This window comes from Nelumbo lutea, chromosome 5, assembly GCF_056320005.1.
Source record: "Nelumbo lutea isolate HS-2025 chromosome 5, American lotus-T2T, whole genome shotgun sequence".
Lineage (NCBI taxonomy): Eukaryota > Viridiplantae > Streptophyta > Magnoliopsida > Proteales > Nelumbonaceae > Nelumbo > Nelumbo lutea.
The window spans coordinates 43081199-43098405 of record NC_142688.1 but is presented as its reverse complement, the minus strand read 5'-3'; the positions used below and the strand labels follow the sequence as shown (position 1 = coordinate 43098405).

Genomic DNA, 17207 nt, shown 5'->3' with positions numbered 1-17207 from the left:
ACTTGATGGCTGTGTCGGAGGAGAGGATGTTTAACAAATAACGCCCCATTGTAAGATTGAAGTGGATTGTGGGGTGGGTCAAATCTGCTCCCAACAAATGTTCCCGATGCTGTTCCAACAAACCACTATAGTCGTACATCGAGAACATCTCCCAACAAACCGCTATAGTCGTACATCTAGAACATTTCCCAGGAAGATCAAAGAGATGTTAACAATAATGTGTTACTGCATTATTTTGTTGGGACAGTATTGGGAGCGTTTCATTGGTAGCATATCCCTAACTGTGGGTTGTGAGCAGTCATAATAAGTCATTACAGTCGGACATCAAGAACATCTCCCCATGGATGAGAAAGATGTTCTCAATGTGTGTGAATGCATTGGTTAGTTGGAACAGTGTTAGTGTTAGGAGCGTTTCATTGGTAGTACATCATCTCAACAAATGCTCCCAATGCTGTCCAACAAGCCATTACAGTCGTACATCAGGAACATCTCCCGGAGATGTTGCCAATGTGTGACTGCATTGTCCCTGTCCCATTGGGACAGTGTTGGGAGGGTTTCATTGATGCCAGATCCCTAAGCGTGGGTTGTGGGGCATGTGCACTTGGTGGCTGTCGTGGGATTTTGTTATTTGATTAAACAGTCAGTAACACAACTCGCCATCAAGTGCAGATCAACCGATTACTTGAAAAAAGGAAATACACTGAAGATGAAGATAATTCCATAGCATACCTAAAACCCATCGAATTAAAGGAACATATTTACAAAGTAAAGGGCGAATTTCATCCTTCCTTACAGTTACAGAATCCACACACAACAGAATATCTAGCTACTTTGTATATGCAACTCTTAAGCAGTATGCATTTTGTTTTTTCAAGTCGGAAGAACACACTTCTTGAAACAGAGTTTAACTCTAAGTACAAGTCTCCAATTTCACTCCGTTTTAACCGCTGACTTGGAAATCCTCAATGAATCGAACACACTTCGCCTGTATTAAAGAAATATAGTTGTTGATGAGTAAAAAGTTCACTAAACAGACCTTGAGAGTTGAGGGTCACTATTCCCATCACCGAGTTCTCCTTTCATCCTGGGTGGACCCAAAACATACCACAATCATAGCAAATAAATGAAAAACAAAAGATAAAAAAGAAAAGAACAAGGTTCAAGATTCTCTCAGCTAGTAGAAGGTGTGATGGGAAAAGAAAGCTCTACAATAAAGAGCCTTATAAAACTTGGTTTTTCTTTCCTTTCCTTTCCTTTAAATGTTCAATTAAAAAACAAGAGATTTGATCCATAACATTTAAGATGTGAGTATTGAGTTGTGAATAGAATTCTTTTATGCAACCTGCTCCATGAACCAACCCGGCTTGACTTTTGTGGAGAAGAACTTGGTGGGTGTGAAGCGCTTGGGCCGATAGGGTTTGGGTCTAGTGTATATACATCATGTTTCTAGTGTTTTTGTAGGGTGTTTTCGTGGATGTAGTCTAAGATTGATTGGCTGAACCATTAAATGTGCTCTTGTTGCTTTGTTTCTGTTAAAATGTGCGAAAGCTCTATTTGCTAAAAGGGTGCAATGGAAACTAACCTCTTAAGTGCAACACTCCTCTTGGCAAGCATGATGCTTGTGAAAACAGAAACCATTGCAAGGCCCAAATGCTTAAGAGTATGCCCACCGATTACTTGGCGAGTCAAGTCGTAGATTTGTTGGTCCGCTAATTCTCCTATTTTACCTATGAGAAAAAATACTGCAACAATGGGAGTAAATACCATGAGTAATCTGAACCAATGTGATAAACAGCATTGCTAGACTACAGACTTTCATGAAATATCTATATTCCAAGAACCACAAACCTCCAGCCCAAAGCCAATAAATGGAATGAGTATACATTGGAGGCAATAAGATGGCCATTGCAGCAATAGCAAGGCAAGAAACCAACTGGAATAGTATGTATAGACGGACATCACGAAAAATCCTGCAGCATGAATAAGGGAACAAGAGCGATGCAATGAGATGACTAAGTCCCAAAGGTAATCTTCATTATATATTGAGAAGAATGGGATCTTAAATGCTTACCTCCAATACAAAATGCTTCCTAAACCTGCCATGATAAGGGGAATGATAGACATTGTTCCCTTCTTCTCATCAACCCTTTCAATGATAAATATTGCCAGAACTGATGCCAATGCAACACTCATCTGTATTAATTAGGAACATTTATTTATGGTGTGTAAAAACAGTAAGAAGATAATAATCTGAAGAAATACAAGTAAATAAAACAAGAACAAGAAGAGCACGTTCTGTTTCTTGGTGACTACATGGTCAGTCCAGAGGTTCTCCTACTTGATGGATTGCCTAGATTGGCCCATCTTTCCTTTGCTGGACAATTAGGTTTGTTAATCTAGAGAATTAGACTAAAATGTGAGAAGTAATTGCCAAAAACAAAGATCTTGTCATTCTCATTGGTGTTATGGTTCTCTGGAGACCGGCTCTAGTCGTAACTAGGGTCCCAACAGCTATTGCAGCTGTACATTGGGAACATCTCGCCATGGAGGACAAGGGAGATGTTCCTGAACATCACAATGCAGCAGTTCATTGACATTGTATGTCCTTATGGCTAATACCCACAAATAGATGAATTAATACAATAAAAAACTCGCCATCTTCCAGTTTCAGCAATTGTTAGATAGAAATCCTTATAGGAATTAACTGATATGATCTTTCATGCATGTTCTTGCTGGCAAGGAGAAGCTAGACCAAAGGGAGTAGAAAAAGCAGGACAGAAACCATTTTTCTAGTCATATATGAACCAAAAGTAACCATGTAAATATTTTGATCTTTTTTTCTTTTTATGCAAGCATTTTGTGTTCATTTCTACAAACTAGTCTCCTACATGGATTCACATAACTACCACTCATCCGCACATAATGAAGTCTAGCAATCTAACATAGTGTTGAATTCTAATTTATGTGCTATATTATAAAAATAAAACCGTATGCTATAGAAATTTCTCAATATGTGCTGCAAAGGGAAAAGATGTAACTAGATGCCCAATCCATGAAAAAGATTATTGCCCTTCACCTCCAAAAGAATAAACTCACCGGCACACGATCCCATACGAGTCGAGGATCATTTGGCTGGAGATGATAATAGCCTGACCCTAATCCAACAGCTGCCATGCTAATGTAAAAAATTGTCCAAGCCAACAATTCTCCTTGCAAGCTATATCCGCAGCAACAATTCATCAGCAACTCATAATCAAGATCATTTATCAACAAGGATAAATGAACAGAAACAATAATAGAAGAGGCTGATCAGTGATCATTGCTAAATTTTCAAAATTACCTCAATCGAAAATAATTTCCACGATAGCAAACTATGAGCCCGATAATACCAGCAATAAGAAAGGGTACATTTGAAACCACATCCAATGTATTAGGTATCCCTGACAGAATAAGAACTTTATAAGGTAGGAAATATCAAATAACAAGAAAAAAAGGGTACTGAAAAATAACATGAAAGGGTACTTACGTAGGAAGTTAGCTATGCTACTAAACAAATAAAAAGAGAAACGGTTAAAATCCTAAGATTGAAGAATGAAAAAAAAAATGTAGCATCACATGATCGTATTTTTAAGTTAATTGGTTTCTCACATAATATAACAATAGACAAAAGCACAAATTACCAGCAAAAAAGTAATAATCACAATATACAAATACAAACACATTTATAAAACCAATCATAAAAGTAATAATCAATCAGTTGGACTTTCATCAAAATTCAAGGGGGAATTTTGATTGATCAAAGCCTTTCCAGTACCATGTCTTTCCAGCATCATAAATTTTTTTGTATAATACGTTTAGAAATTATAAATAAATAAACCTATATATTAGGGCTGCAAATAAGTCAGATCAGATCTGATTCGAATCCAAATTCAATCCAATAAGAGTTAGATTCGGATACCTCCCTTGATCCTAACAAATTGTGTCGAATCGAAAAAGTCGATCCATTTAATTAATAGATTGAATTTGAATATATCCCAATCTATTTCACCATGACCCAATCGAATCAGTTAGTTAGTTATATTATATTATATTATATTATATTTTATTATATTATATTGTATATTATAAAAATAATATAATTTATTATTTATATTATATCATCAATTTTTTATTACAATCCAAATCGAATCGAATATCTGAATTTGAATTCGAATCCTAATCTTGGATATCAAACGATCGAATCAGATCAGGTATACCCTTTACTAAATCTGATGCAATCCATTTGCAGCCTTATATATACAAGTATGAGTTGGGCTAGACCCAATGGGTATAGAAGTTTTGGCCTTAGATCAGACCAGAATTTGTGGACCTTCCAAGTCAAGCAAAAAAGCCCAAACAAGAAGAATTATAGCAAAATTTGTGGAGCTTTTGAGTTCGGAACTGGTCCCAACATAGGCTCCCAACAACATCACAATAGGCATTGTACGTATGCATTGTTGAACATCTCGCTATGAAGGAGAAGGGAAATGTTCTCACTTCTCAATGCATGGCTGCAACTAGGGGTGATCATTTCAACCCGACCCGAAAAATCTAGGCTTGGGCCTAGGTTTTTTGTTAAGACCCGGGCCCCACAAAATTTAGGGTTGGGTTTGAGCCTAATTGTTAAGGCCCAACCCAGATATTTATAAATAATATATATCTTTATGTATATATGTTATTTAAAAATATTTGATATTGATATTTTATATGTTAAATAGAGATTAATAGAGATTTGTAGGAGATTAAAGATTTTAATCTTAAAGTCTTAGACCTTAAGAAATTATAATCTAGTATTTAATGAAATATAGAAATTACTAAACCCTAATCTTCTCGATTCTTTCTCTCTCTCACCAATTTCACAAAACCACCACTACGACCAATCTCTCTCTCCCTCCAAAAGACAAATCTTCTAGTGATGAAAATTCCATTGATGAAGATAAATCTAAAGTTTAAAGTGGTTGCAAGTTTTGGGTAAATAGAAACCACTTTCAATATTTTATTACTTACTTATTTACATTAATTTGAACTATTTTTTCTTAGTTTGATAATATATATTTTTTTATTTCAGTTTTTATTTGTAGGAGTTTGAGTGGAAGATGGAGCCCCTTTTGTGAATTTTACATGACAATAGATTGTTATTTTTTTTATAGATATTATAGGTTTAAAGGTTGATTTTTTGTTGATAGAAGAATTAGTTTGTTAAAAATACTAATGACCAATTGAAACTTATAAGTATTAAGTATTTAATTTACTAGGGGAAAAAAGTATAACTGTTTAATTTTAGAACTGAAATACAATAATTTGGCTCATAATCTTGACCGTCAGGCATGGGCTTGTATTTTTAGGCCCATAGTGCAGATCGGGCCGGGCCAAGCCTAGCCTAAGCCCGTTGTTACGAAAGCAAAGCCTGACCCGACCTGGGCAACACAGGGATGATTATGGGTCGGGCAGGGTTTTTCTAGAATCTTAACAAAATATAGAGCTGCCTAGGCCTGGCCCAAACCGTACCCTAGCTTAAGAATATGTGTTTAGGCCTGGGACCAGGCTGAGCTGGGTCGGAGTACGGGCATGTCCACATAGACATCAATTGATAATTAACTTTCAACTTTGAACTACTTGGTCTTGGGCTTGAGCTTAGGCCCCCAACTATACTAAAACATCAAATGATGATTCAACGTCCAACTTTCAACTATAAACATCTCAGTTTTCTATCAATGATATTCTTATAACAATAAGATAATAAAGAAATCAAAGGCTGCCTAAATTTCTTAAACATCAAAAATGTAACTCGCCATATAGCAGCAAAATTCTTTCCCCTCTTTTACCTCAAAGGTTAAATAACTTATTATATTTATAAAAAACTTGCCTTTTTTTGTCAAAGTAAGAGACCCTTATATACCCAAAAAGAAATCAAAAGCAACCTGTATTTTTTAAAAATCAACACCATAACCTCTGCATTCACATTTAGTACTACAACTCTTAAAAAATAAAAAACCCTTAACCCTACTTATATGTCCCAGCCGGATCGGGTTTTACGGGCCTAATGTTTTCAGCACTCAGGCCCGTCCCGTATTTCATGCGGGCTTGAAACGGGTCCGGGCAGGGGAGGCGAGGGCCGGGACGGGCAAACCGGGCCATAAATGATATCCCTACTGCACTGCAAGTCTGCAACGGCTATTGTTAGGACCCTGCGTTGGAACTAGATGACGAGTTGGCCACTCCTTTCCTCTTCAATCGGGGTTTAAGCAAGCATTTAAGCTCACTTCAGATTTGGCTTCTGTACCCCAGAACGAGTATATGAAGCCGTTTGTTGTGTTGAGCGAGAGAATGAACTCAACCAGAAATCCATTTTCCTTTTAGTCCAATTAGTTTAACTGGATACAAATTCTCAAAATCTCCCGGAGCACAATCCACTTCCCAAATCCAATCACGGACAAGAAAGAAACGAAGCAAACGCAGAGCGAATTCATGAATTTCAAACATGGAACTCAAGACAGAGCAAAAGATGGAGAGATTAATTAAAAAACAATTGATGGAAATACCGAAGAAGTTGCGCTGATCAGCGAAATCGTGATAAGCTTGAGGCTGGGGAATTCTGGGAGTTACGATCATCAGAACTACTAGAGACGCAATCGAAACTCCCCATATGTTCAGTGTTCTCTTCTCCATTTCCTTGCACCAGACCAGACCACCTGAGAGAGAGAGAGAGAGAGAGAGAGAGATGTATGAAACTGAGAGGAATCGATACGGTTGAGAACGACGGTGGTCTGGCTCGATCGGATATTAAATAAATATGCAACAATGCTTATGCTTCTACACTTCTACTGAATCGTCAACGTGGCATAATGAGGTCGCTGTAGGGGCACCATGGCTTCGACATCTGTAGTCGGCTCATTTTTGTTTTATGGATACGTCATACGTTCCACATTCATCCATGATCCATTATCCATAACTAAGCGTGGGCTCATATTGAGTGACACGTATTCCCGCATGCACCGAAACGAAGAGCTGCAAATGAATCGGATCAAATCGGATACATGGAGTTAAAGGTATATCCGATCCAACCCCAGCTTCTTCGCATGGGATTGAGCTTCAGGATCACGGGATAGGCCTCGTTTAGGAGTGGAATTGAATCGGATATTGATCCGATCCGATCATAATCTGATTCTATTTTATGGATTTGGACAATCTGTTGTTGGGCTTCGGATTGTATAATAGGATCTAATTTATCTATTTGGATCATATACACAACGGGTGTCCGATTTCTCCGATCGGGTTAAGGATGGAGAATAAAGTCTCCCTATATATATTAAATATTAAATATATAATATTATTTATATATGTCAAAATATTGAAAATATTATCTATATTTAAAACTTTATATTCATTTTTAAGTAAATTTATATTTTAAAAAAATACCATTAACTAAAAAGTATTGGGAAACTAGGTCTCTATAGAGAATTTATCTCTGTCATAGATTAAAGGTGGAGGACAACTTTTATCCCGACAGGATAGGGTCGAGGATCAACTATTATTCAAACCATTGATATGCATCTTGCTGCAAAATGAATTCACATTTGCACCTCACAAAAGGGTGCCCCACAATGTCCCACGGCATATTTCCGCCGTATATTGGGAACATCTCCCAATAATACTACAAGAATTGATGATGTCATCATCGTGAGATATTTCCAATACAAGGTGGGGATGTACTATAGGACGTTGTGGATACCACTTTGTGGGGCACAAATCTGACCTTCTGCATAATATATCAATATTTTGAACCATGTTGTATAGACCTCCAAATTTGAATGGCTTAAAATTTGTATTACAACTGTTTAATTGTGACAAAAAAGAAAGGGTAAATCTCTTAAATTATCCCTACTTTTTACCTATTTTCTTGTAGTACCTTAAGTTTTCTAACAATTGTCATTAAGCTTTCTAACCTTAGAAGGAAATGAAATGTCAAATTTGCCCGCCACTATTCTTCAAATTTCATCCCCTCTTCTTATTCTCTTTCTCCTTCTTTCTCTGCTTATCCTTCATCCATCTTCATCTCTGTTCATTGTCTTCTCAACTGTAAATAGAGAACTACCATTGGCCTCATTGTAGACATTCTTTCAACCCTCTTTTGAGCTCCTGAGCTAACAAAGAGATATTCTTCTCCGTCAACACCAAATCAGTTCTCAAATTAACATTTTTATCAAGATCAACCCTCCGTTGAGCTCCTAAGCTAACAAAGATGATGAATAGTCAAACTCTCATCACTCCATTGAGCTCCTGAACTGTTGGATTTTAATCTCATAAAAGATTAAATCCAATGGGTTTGATTGGTCAATTACATGAGAAATTTCAGCTGCACACTTGATTGAAAAATTAGCTTTTCTCTTGCCAAACCCAGTTTTGAACTTGTCCCACATTGGAAAAGTATAAGCTTTGTTTTCAGTATTTTAATAGGAGCTGATTTACACTCCTTAGAATTAGTAGAGGAGAGTATGGAGATTCGATACCGCACAACGTGCGCACGCGTGTGTGCAGTGCAATGAGGCACTTTAGAGGCGCACTTTGCTCGCACCTGCGTGGCTCGCGAAGGGCGGCTTTGGTTTTGATGCGTTGCTGACCGTTGATCACCATTGATGAGATCAACGGTCACAATTCGATCGGGTGTGATCAAGAGGCACAATTCAAAGTTAACAGTCATTAACTTTTAACTACTTTTTAAACAGTCACAATGTTTGAAATTGTGACTATTCAAGGTGCCTTCTCTAAACCAGCACCTACATTTTCTTCATACCTCTTCATAAACTATTTAAGGAGCATGAATCAAACTCCAAAAACACACAATTTTGAAATTCACTCACTCTCTCTCTCTCAGTCCGGTCTGCTACAGTCTCACAAAAGGTTTCTTTGGAGACTCTTTAACTTTGCTGGTTGCAGATTCTTGCCCAAGGCTCTGTTGTATCCTGGGAACGAATTTTCCTATAACCCAACAGCAAACTCAATGAAACTGAGTGGGGGCAAATAACATTCTAAAGACAATGTCTCCAGATGCGCCTCAAAGCTTCTCCTCCAAAGTTACAGTGACCCCATTTCTCCAACAATTTTAGAATGTTATTCTGCAATGGAGGCAAAAACAAGCATAAATTCGATCAAGATGATGAACCAAGATCTTGTTTGACTAAACAAGTTCGATGGAGCAAACTTCAACCGATGGCAAGACAAGATGATCTTCTTTCTAATCACACTAAAAGTATACTATCTGTTGGACCCGAATCTACAATCACTTTCTGAACCCATTGACAAAGACTCAGAAAAACCTAAAGAATGAAAGAGCAAAACGAGAAGATGACTCATTTATGTGTCGATGACACATACTGAATGCCTTATCAGACTGGCTCTACAACTTCTACAAAGAACTTACATCTCCAAAAGAAATCCAGAAGGCCCTGGAATTCAAATGCAAGGTGCAAGAAGTAGGTGCGAATAAGTATCTTATTGCAGAATACTTTGACTTCACTATGAACGACCATAAACCCATACTGGAGCAAGTTTATGAACTACAGGTGATAGTCAACAAAATTCAATCCCTTAACATTATCCTTCCTAAATCTTTCCAAATGTGAGCAATCATTGCCAAACTTCCACCCTCTTGGAAGGATTAGAGGAAGAAGATTCTGCACAATGCTGAAGAACTTACCTTGGAGTAAATTCAGCAACACCTTCGTATTGAAGAAGAGTCTCGGATTAGAGATAGTAGGGATAAGACCCTGGCCGGTATGCTGAACTCTAAGGTCAATTTTGTGGAAAATTGATCGAAGAAGACTAACACTGCATTACAAGTAAAGAATAAGGATGGGAACTTCAAGAAGAGCAACAATAAGAAAGGATCCTGCTATGTTTGTGGAAAGAATGGACATTATGCCTGACTCTGCCGACATCAGAAAGGCAGAACCAAGTCTGCAAATATGGTAGAAGACAATCTAGTGGCCATGATTATTGAAGTCAACATGGCAGAATCATCTTCTAGATGGTGGTTTGATTCAGGCGCCACAGTCCATGTTTGCAAGGACAAGTCCTTGTTCAAGACATATGAAGAAGTGACTGATGGCCAAGAGGTACAGATGAGAAACCAAACATGTGCCAAAGTTGCTGGAAGAGACAATGTAGAGTTGAACTTCACCTCTGGAAAGACACTGACTCTCCTGAATGTTCTCCATGTTCCTAACACTAAAAAGAACTTGGTCTTAGTAAATATTGTCTGTAAGAGGGGATGCAAAGTTGTCTTTGAATCCGACAAACTAATCCTATCCAAGAATGGGATGTTTATTGTAAAGGGATATGGTTGTAATGGTATGTTCAAATTAAGTATTAATGAATGAAAAGCTTCTGCTTATATTGTTGATTATTTCTCTTTATGGCATGATAGATTAGCACATTTAAATTTTAAATTCATAAAGAACATGAGCAAACTTGGTATAATTGCTTCAAGTAATGAATCAACTGAAAAATGTGAGATATGTGTAAAATCTAAAATGGCTAAGAAACATTTCCCTAGTGTTGAGAGGAATTCTCAACTTCTAGAACTAATTCATTCTGACATCTATGAACTCAATGGTGTATTAACTAGAGGAGGTAAGAGATACTTCATAACATTTATAAATGACTTTTCTAGGTACATCTATGTCTATTTTATGAGAACTAAGGATGAAGCCTTTGACATGTTTAAACTGTATAAGACTGAAGTTGAAAATCAACTAGAAAAGAAAATTAAAATCCTTAGAAGTGATAGGGTACTGAATACTTTAAAAATGAGTTTAATTCTTTCTGTGAAGAATTTGGAATAATACATCAGTGTATTGCTCTCTATACCCTTCAACAGAATGGCCTGACTGAAAGGAAAAATAGAACACTTACAGAAATGATAAATTGCATGTTGTTAAAAGTTAATGCACCCTTAAACCTGTGGGGGGAAGCACTCCTGACAGCCTGTCATTTACATAACAGAAATGTTTCTAGAGTTAATAACAAATGCTCATATGAATTATAGACAGGAAGAAAGCCTAATTTAGCATATCTAAAAGTGTGGAGGTGCTTAGCATATTTTAGAGTTTCAAATCCTAAAAGAACCAAGTCAGGTTTGAGAGCTAAGAGAAGTATGTTTGTTGGATATGCAGGACATAGCAAGGCCTATAGGCTTCTAGACTTAGAGTCCAACATAATAATTGAAACTAGAGATGTTGAACTCTTTGAAAATAATTTGTATTCTGAATCTACAGAAAATGACAGAGAACCTGAAAGAGAAACTCACATCTCAATACTTGTTGATAATAATGAGACTGAAAGAATAAATGACACAACCGTAACACCTACAATAGGACTTAGAAGAAGTCAAAGACAAAGAACAGAGAAACACTTAGGTTCAGATTTTATCTCTATTCAATCAATTGTATTTTTGGTTGAGGCTGATAGAAAGAAGATTTTAAATAAGATACCTATTGTCCTAAACATTGAAAATGATCCAAAAACCTACAATGAGGCTATGACTTCTAGAGATGCTGCCTTTTGGAAGGAAGTTGTAAATGATGAAATTGATTCAATAATGTCAAGTAACACATGGGTACTGGTAGACCTGCCTCCAGGATCAAAACAAATAAAATGTAAATGGGTGTTTAGAAGAAAATACAACACTGATGGAACTGTACAAACTTTTAAGGCTAGATTGGTAGTCAAAGGATTTACTCAAAAGGAATGGATTGATTACTTTGACACCTATGCACCAGTGGCTAGAACAACTTCTATTAGAACACTCATAGCATTAGCATCCATTTATCACTTATCTGTTTACCAAATGGATGTTAAAACTGATTTCTTAAATGGTAATTTAAATGAAGAGATTTATATGGAACAATCAGAAGGATTTGATCTTATTGAAAATGAGAAGAAAGTCTGTAAACTGGTTAAATCACTATATGTATTAAAACAAGCACCTAAATAGTGGCATGAGAAATTTGATTCTTGCATTCTAGTTTTTGGTTTTAAACATAATAGTGCTGATAGATGCATCTACTCAAAATTCACCGAAAATTATGAAGTAATTGTATGTCTTTATGTTGATGATATGCTTATTGTGGGTACAAATATGATTGGCATAAATGAAACTAAAAATTACTTATCTTTTGTCTTCAAGATGAAAGATTTAGGAGAAGTAGATACCATATTAGGAATAAAAGTTAAAAAGCATAGTAGGGGTTATGCATTAAGCCAATCACATTATATTGAGAAAGTATTTGAAAAATTTAAGCATCTAGGGTTTAAAGAATATAGCATGCCATATGATTTTAGTATAAAGTTAGTAGAAAATACTGGTAGAACAATTGCACAACTTGAGTATGCTAGTGCAGTAGGAAGCTTGATGTATGCTATGCTTTGTATCATACCTGATATTGTATTTGTAATAAATAAAATCAGTCGGTTTACAAGTAATCCCGGTGTAGAACACTGGAAGGCAATTGAGAGAGTTCTTGGGTATCTCAAGAAAACCTTAGAACTTGGCTTGTTTTACTGTGATTATCCAGCTGTACTAGAAGGGTACACTGATGCAAGTTGGATTACCGGTAATGGAGATAACAAGTCCACCTTTGGATGGATTTTCGTCCTTGGTGGGGGTGCGATCTCTTGGGCATCCAAGAGACAAACTTGTATATCTTACTCAACCATGGAATTCGAATTCATAGTCTTAGCGGCTATTGGAAAAAAGGCTGAATGGATTAGGAATTTATTATTGGATATAAAATTTTGGCCTAGTCCTATGCCTCCAATTTCCATTTACTGTGATAGTGAGGCAACTCTGTCAAGAGCCTACAGTGGTACCTACAATGGTAAGTCCAGACATATAAATCTGAGACATGAATTTGTTAGGCAACTAATTCAAAATGGAGTCATCACTATAACCTATGTGAGGTCAAGTAAAAACTTGACTAATCCTCTTAGTAAGGGCTTAGCTAGAGAATTGGTAAGAATGACAACAAAAGAGATGAGATTAAAACTTTACTTAGTCACTTATAATGGTAACCCAACATGAACTAAAAAACCATCAATATTGGGTTTAATGGATAACAAGTTACAGCAATGTGACTGTTAGCACTGACATTGAGAAATTTCTCATCATAACATAAACAATGTTGTCCATTATGATGAGAGGTTGAGTTAAACTCTTAATGAAGTTCTGAAATGTGTCAAATAACATAACACATAGTGGAACTTCACTTATGTGAACATAGAAGTGGTGCTGCTTCTCATGAGAGTTTGGGTTTGCTCTCAGGATTATTCATGAAACCAGGAAATAAGCACATGGCCATAACAGTGCTGAGTAAAACTTGAAACTCTTGTAGAGACTGGACATTTTTGTGTGTATAGGTGTCTCTGGTCTGTCTTGAGAGTAATTGGTTTAAAGTCTTACCACCAATAACTTTGACAAGGCTCTGAGATATCTATACTAACAAGAGGTTTAAGTTGATAAACACCTTTTGTATGCATAACTGTGTCATAGTAGTTTGGATTGAAAGAGAACTATGTAATTGATCAATCAATGTGGAGAATTGTTGGATTTTAATCTCATAAGAGATTAAATCCAATGGGTTTGATTGGTCAATTACATAAGAAATTTCACCTGCACACTTGATTGAAAAATTAGCTTTTCTCTTGCAAAACCCAATTTGACATTGTCCCACATTGGAAAATTATAAGCTTTGTTTTCAATATTCAAAATTAACAGTCATTAACTGTTAACTACATTTTAAACAGTCACAATGTTTGAAATTGTAACTATTTAAGGTGCCTTCTCTAAACCAACACATACCTTTTCTTCATACCTCTTCATAAACTATTTAAGGAGCATGAATCAGACTCCAAAAACACACAATTTCGAAATTCTCTCTAACTCTCTCTCTCTCTTAATTCGGTCTACTACAGTCTCACAGAATGTTTCTTTGGAGACTCTTCAACTTTGCTGGTTGCAGATTCTTGCCCAAGGCTTTGTTGTATCCTATAAATGATTTTGCCTGTAACCCAACAGCAAACTCAGTGAAACTGAGTGGGGGCAAATAACGTTCTAAAGACAGTGTCTTCAGACGCGCCTCAGAGCTTCTCCTCCGGTGACCCCATTTCTCCAACATGAGCTAACAAAGACGATGGGCCACCAGAATACGGGAATACGTACTCATGGATATACTTAAATGAAAAACGCCATGAAAAGGCTCTATAACTCACTGTAATCCCCTCTACTCTGTTCCCTCCCTTTTCTCTCTCATAGAGATGAAAAAGTTTGTTTTTTCTTTTTTTAATAACAGAGATATTGGTTGGGCTAGCAGGCCGAGGGGTCGGGGGGTGCATCGGCACCAACAACGGTGCCGACACTAACAAACAACGAAGATACGGGTATAAAACCAGAACCGATGATGTTGTATACTCAGCACCGACGTCGTATCGCTGCTGGAGAACTCCAGAAAGCTGCTGATGTTGTATACTCAAATCGGTGTTGTATATACTCCGGGTTCTTCATCTTGACACGAACCGTAGGTAACTTTCTGGGTTCTCCTTACAGATCTCAGATGGACGGTGACTCGGTGAGTACCTACATTGAAGCGGCGGACGACAGGCCAGATCTCGGATTTGGGTTCTCCTTGCAAATTTGAGATCTGGGTTTTCCTTGCAGATCTCAGATGGACGGTGAGTACCTACATTGAAGCGGCAGACAACGGGCCAGATCTCAGATCTGAGTTCTCCTTGCAGATTTGAGATCTGGGTTCTCCTTGCAGATCTCAAATGGATGGTGAGTACCTACATCGAAGCGGCGGACAATGGGCCAAATCTCATATCTGGGTTCTCCTTGCAGATTTGAGATTTCCAACCTTTCTCATCGTCGCACTGTCATTCGGAAATTGCAGCGACAAGCATTGATAGTGAAGGCGACGGAGCTCCTCTCTATTCTTGAGCTGCAACCTCCACCACCATCCGGTGAAAGCTATAATTTCTGCCCCCACTGCCACCTCTACCTCCATAACCTCCACCACCGCCACCGCCACCGCTAATTCCATAGCCCCCGCTAGCAGCACCTACATAGCCACTACCACCGCCAGTTTCATAATTTTCGCCACTGCCAGATCCATAGCCTCCACCAGCATCGCCACTGCCATAGCCTCCACCATCATCTCTGAGAATAGAAAGATGGTGAAGAAGAAGGGAGAGAGATGAAGGGCAAAATTGAATTTTGAAAAAAATGTATACATCACGGGACGTGGTGTCAGGTGTTTATGAATTTTGGCAAGGGTAGAGTTAGTCAATTAATTGTACAACTTAAAAAGTACCGCAAGATAATAGTTAAAGAATAGGGGTACCGCGTGTCAATTATAAACAGTAGTAATAATTTAAAAAATTTACCCAAAAAAAAAGAAAAAATTAAGAATTTGCTGTCACGGAGAAAAATCACAAAACCAATCAATGTCTTTAATCACTGACCAACCTAAGTTGACCCAAGTAAAGCGGCTGAACCATCTATTTCCACCTTTTCCTTTTCTCTTTATAGGATTAGATCATTCTCTTTTTTATACTGTTTCTTTTCATTAAGAATCTTTGCAAATGGGTTGACACGGTGTATAACTATAAGATGAAAAAACCCTCTCCGCGAAGTTACCCAAAAGTTTCTCCTTTTAGAAAGAAGCTTATAGATTAAAGAAGACATTTTTGCTACAAAGTATGGATTTTATTTGAAAGAAACAACAGGGAAAAGAGCCGGTGATTCCCAATATTGACTTAGTCGAGATGAGGTCATATAGTCTTTCCCTTGGTGTTTCCTTGATATAGAAATTTTTTTGTACCGGTCAATGGTTATTTATTATATCATTTTAAAAAAATCACTTTAATTTTAAAATGGGGAAACAGGCTGGTGTGGCACATTGTTATTGGTCTGATATAGAAAATTTTTTGTATCAAGAGAAAGACGATGTAATGGCACCCACACCCTACTCACAATAGATAAAATAGGGTGGCGTGGCATTAGACTTGTTCATGGGCCGATCGGGCTTTTACTCTTCATGAATAGAAATTTGTTAGGCCCGAGCTCGAGCCCAACCCGACCAGTGGGCCTACAACTTGAGCCCAAGCCTGGCCCTAATAAAAAATTCGAAGCCCGAGCCCGGGCTTTTACTCATTGTCGGTGATTGTGTTCGTCGAAGTTGAATTCGCGGTGAGTTGAGAGTTTAACAGTGAAAAGTGTGTTAGTTCACATCTGAGAGAGAGAGAGAGAGAGAGAACTCACTATCGCCGTCGGTGCCTATATTCGCCGACTCGCCGGTGTTTGAGATTTGAAAGAGAAGTGAGAAGAGGAGTGAGAGAGAGAAAGAAAGAGAGAGAGAGAGAGAGAAGGACAGGACTCACCGTCGGAGTTGTTGCGACGTTGAATGTTCGCCGCCTCGCCAATTTTGTGGCTGCCTGAGAGTGTGAGCACTGAGGAGGATGTGAAGAGAAGAGAGGTTCGGCTAAGGGGAAAGAGGTGAAAGAAATGAAAGAGAAGAGAGGTTCGACTTAGGGTTTTTTAAATTTAGTCTATAGGTTGGGCTGGGCCGAGCTATTTTGGCAAATCTCGAGCCCGACTCGAATTTATTGCGGGCCGGGCTTTTTGGCCCGAGGTTAAGCCCACGGGCTCATTTGCATGTTCAAGCCCGTCTGGGGGCTGGGCCGGGCCGGGCCGGCCCGTCGGGCCACCCAACCCATGAACAAGTCTATGTGGCACATTGCGGGGTGATTTTGTCTGGTGTGCATGATTTTGTCTCATAATTGCTGAACAGTGGCGTGTTCACATGATAGTCGCCCAATCTGCTGTGCATGATTTTGTCTTCGGCCAATCTAGACTCCTTGATATTATGGTTTTAAAATTGCCATAGATCAGGATAGTCGGGTTGTTTGGCCCTGGAATCAGTCAAAGTATCGGTTTCATTTTGATCCCAAGTTTCTATTTTTTGCCTAAAATAATTCGAATTAGTCAAGGATCTATTGATTCGGGCAATGGAACCGTTGACCGGTTTGACCCCAAACAGTGGCTTGGGGCCATTTTTTATTTTTAACTATTTTTCTAAATTGTCACAGATTGATTTGTTTTACCAAATGTTCAA

The 17207-nt window shown here is 37.8% G+C and overlaps 1 protein-coding gene across 1 annotated transcript; it reads right to left on the bottom strand.

Annotated features, from left to right (window-relative positions):
• Positions 1–713: 713 nt before the first annotated feature.
• Positions 714–6811, bottom strand: LOC148852015 (uncharacterized). Its single transcript, XM_088942535.1, has 7 exons — positions 6582–6811; positions 3341–3440; positions 3097–3217; positions 2072–2193; positions 1849–1970; positions 1583–1742; positions 714–985 (listed from the first exon to the last, which is right to left on the bottom strand). The coding sequence occupies exons 1-7, from the start codon at positions 6706–6708 to the stop codon at positions 931–933; spliced, it is 807 nt and encodes a 268-aa protein (XP_088798661.1). The 5' UTR covers positions 6709–6811; the 3' UTR covers positions 714–930.
• Between the last annotated feature and the right edge of the window lie 10396 nt (positions 6812–17207).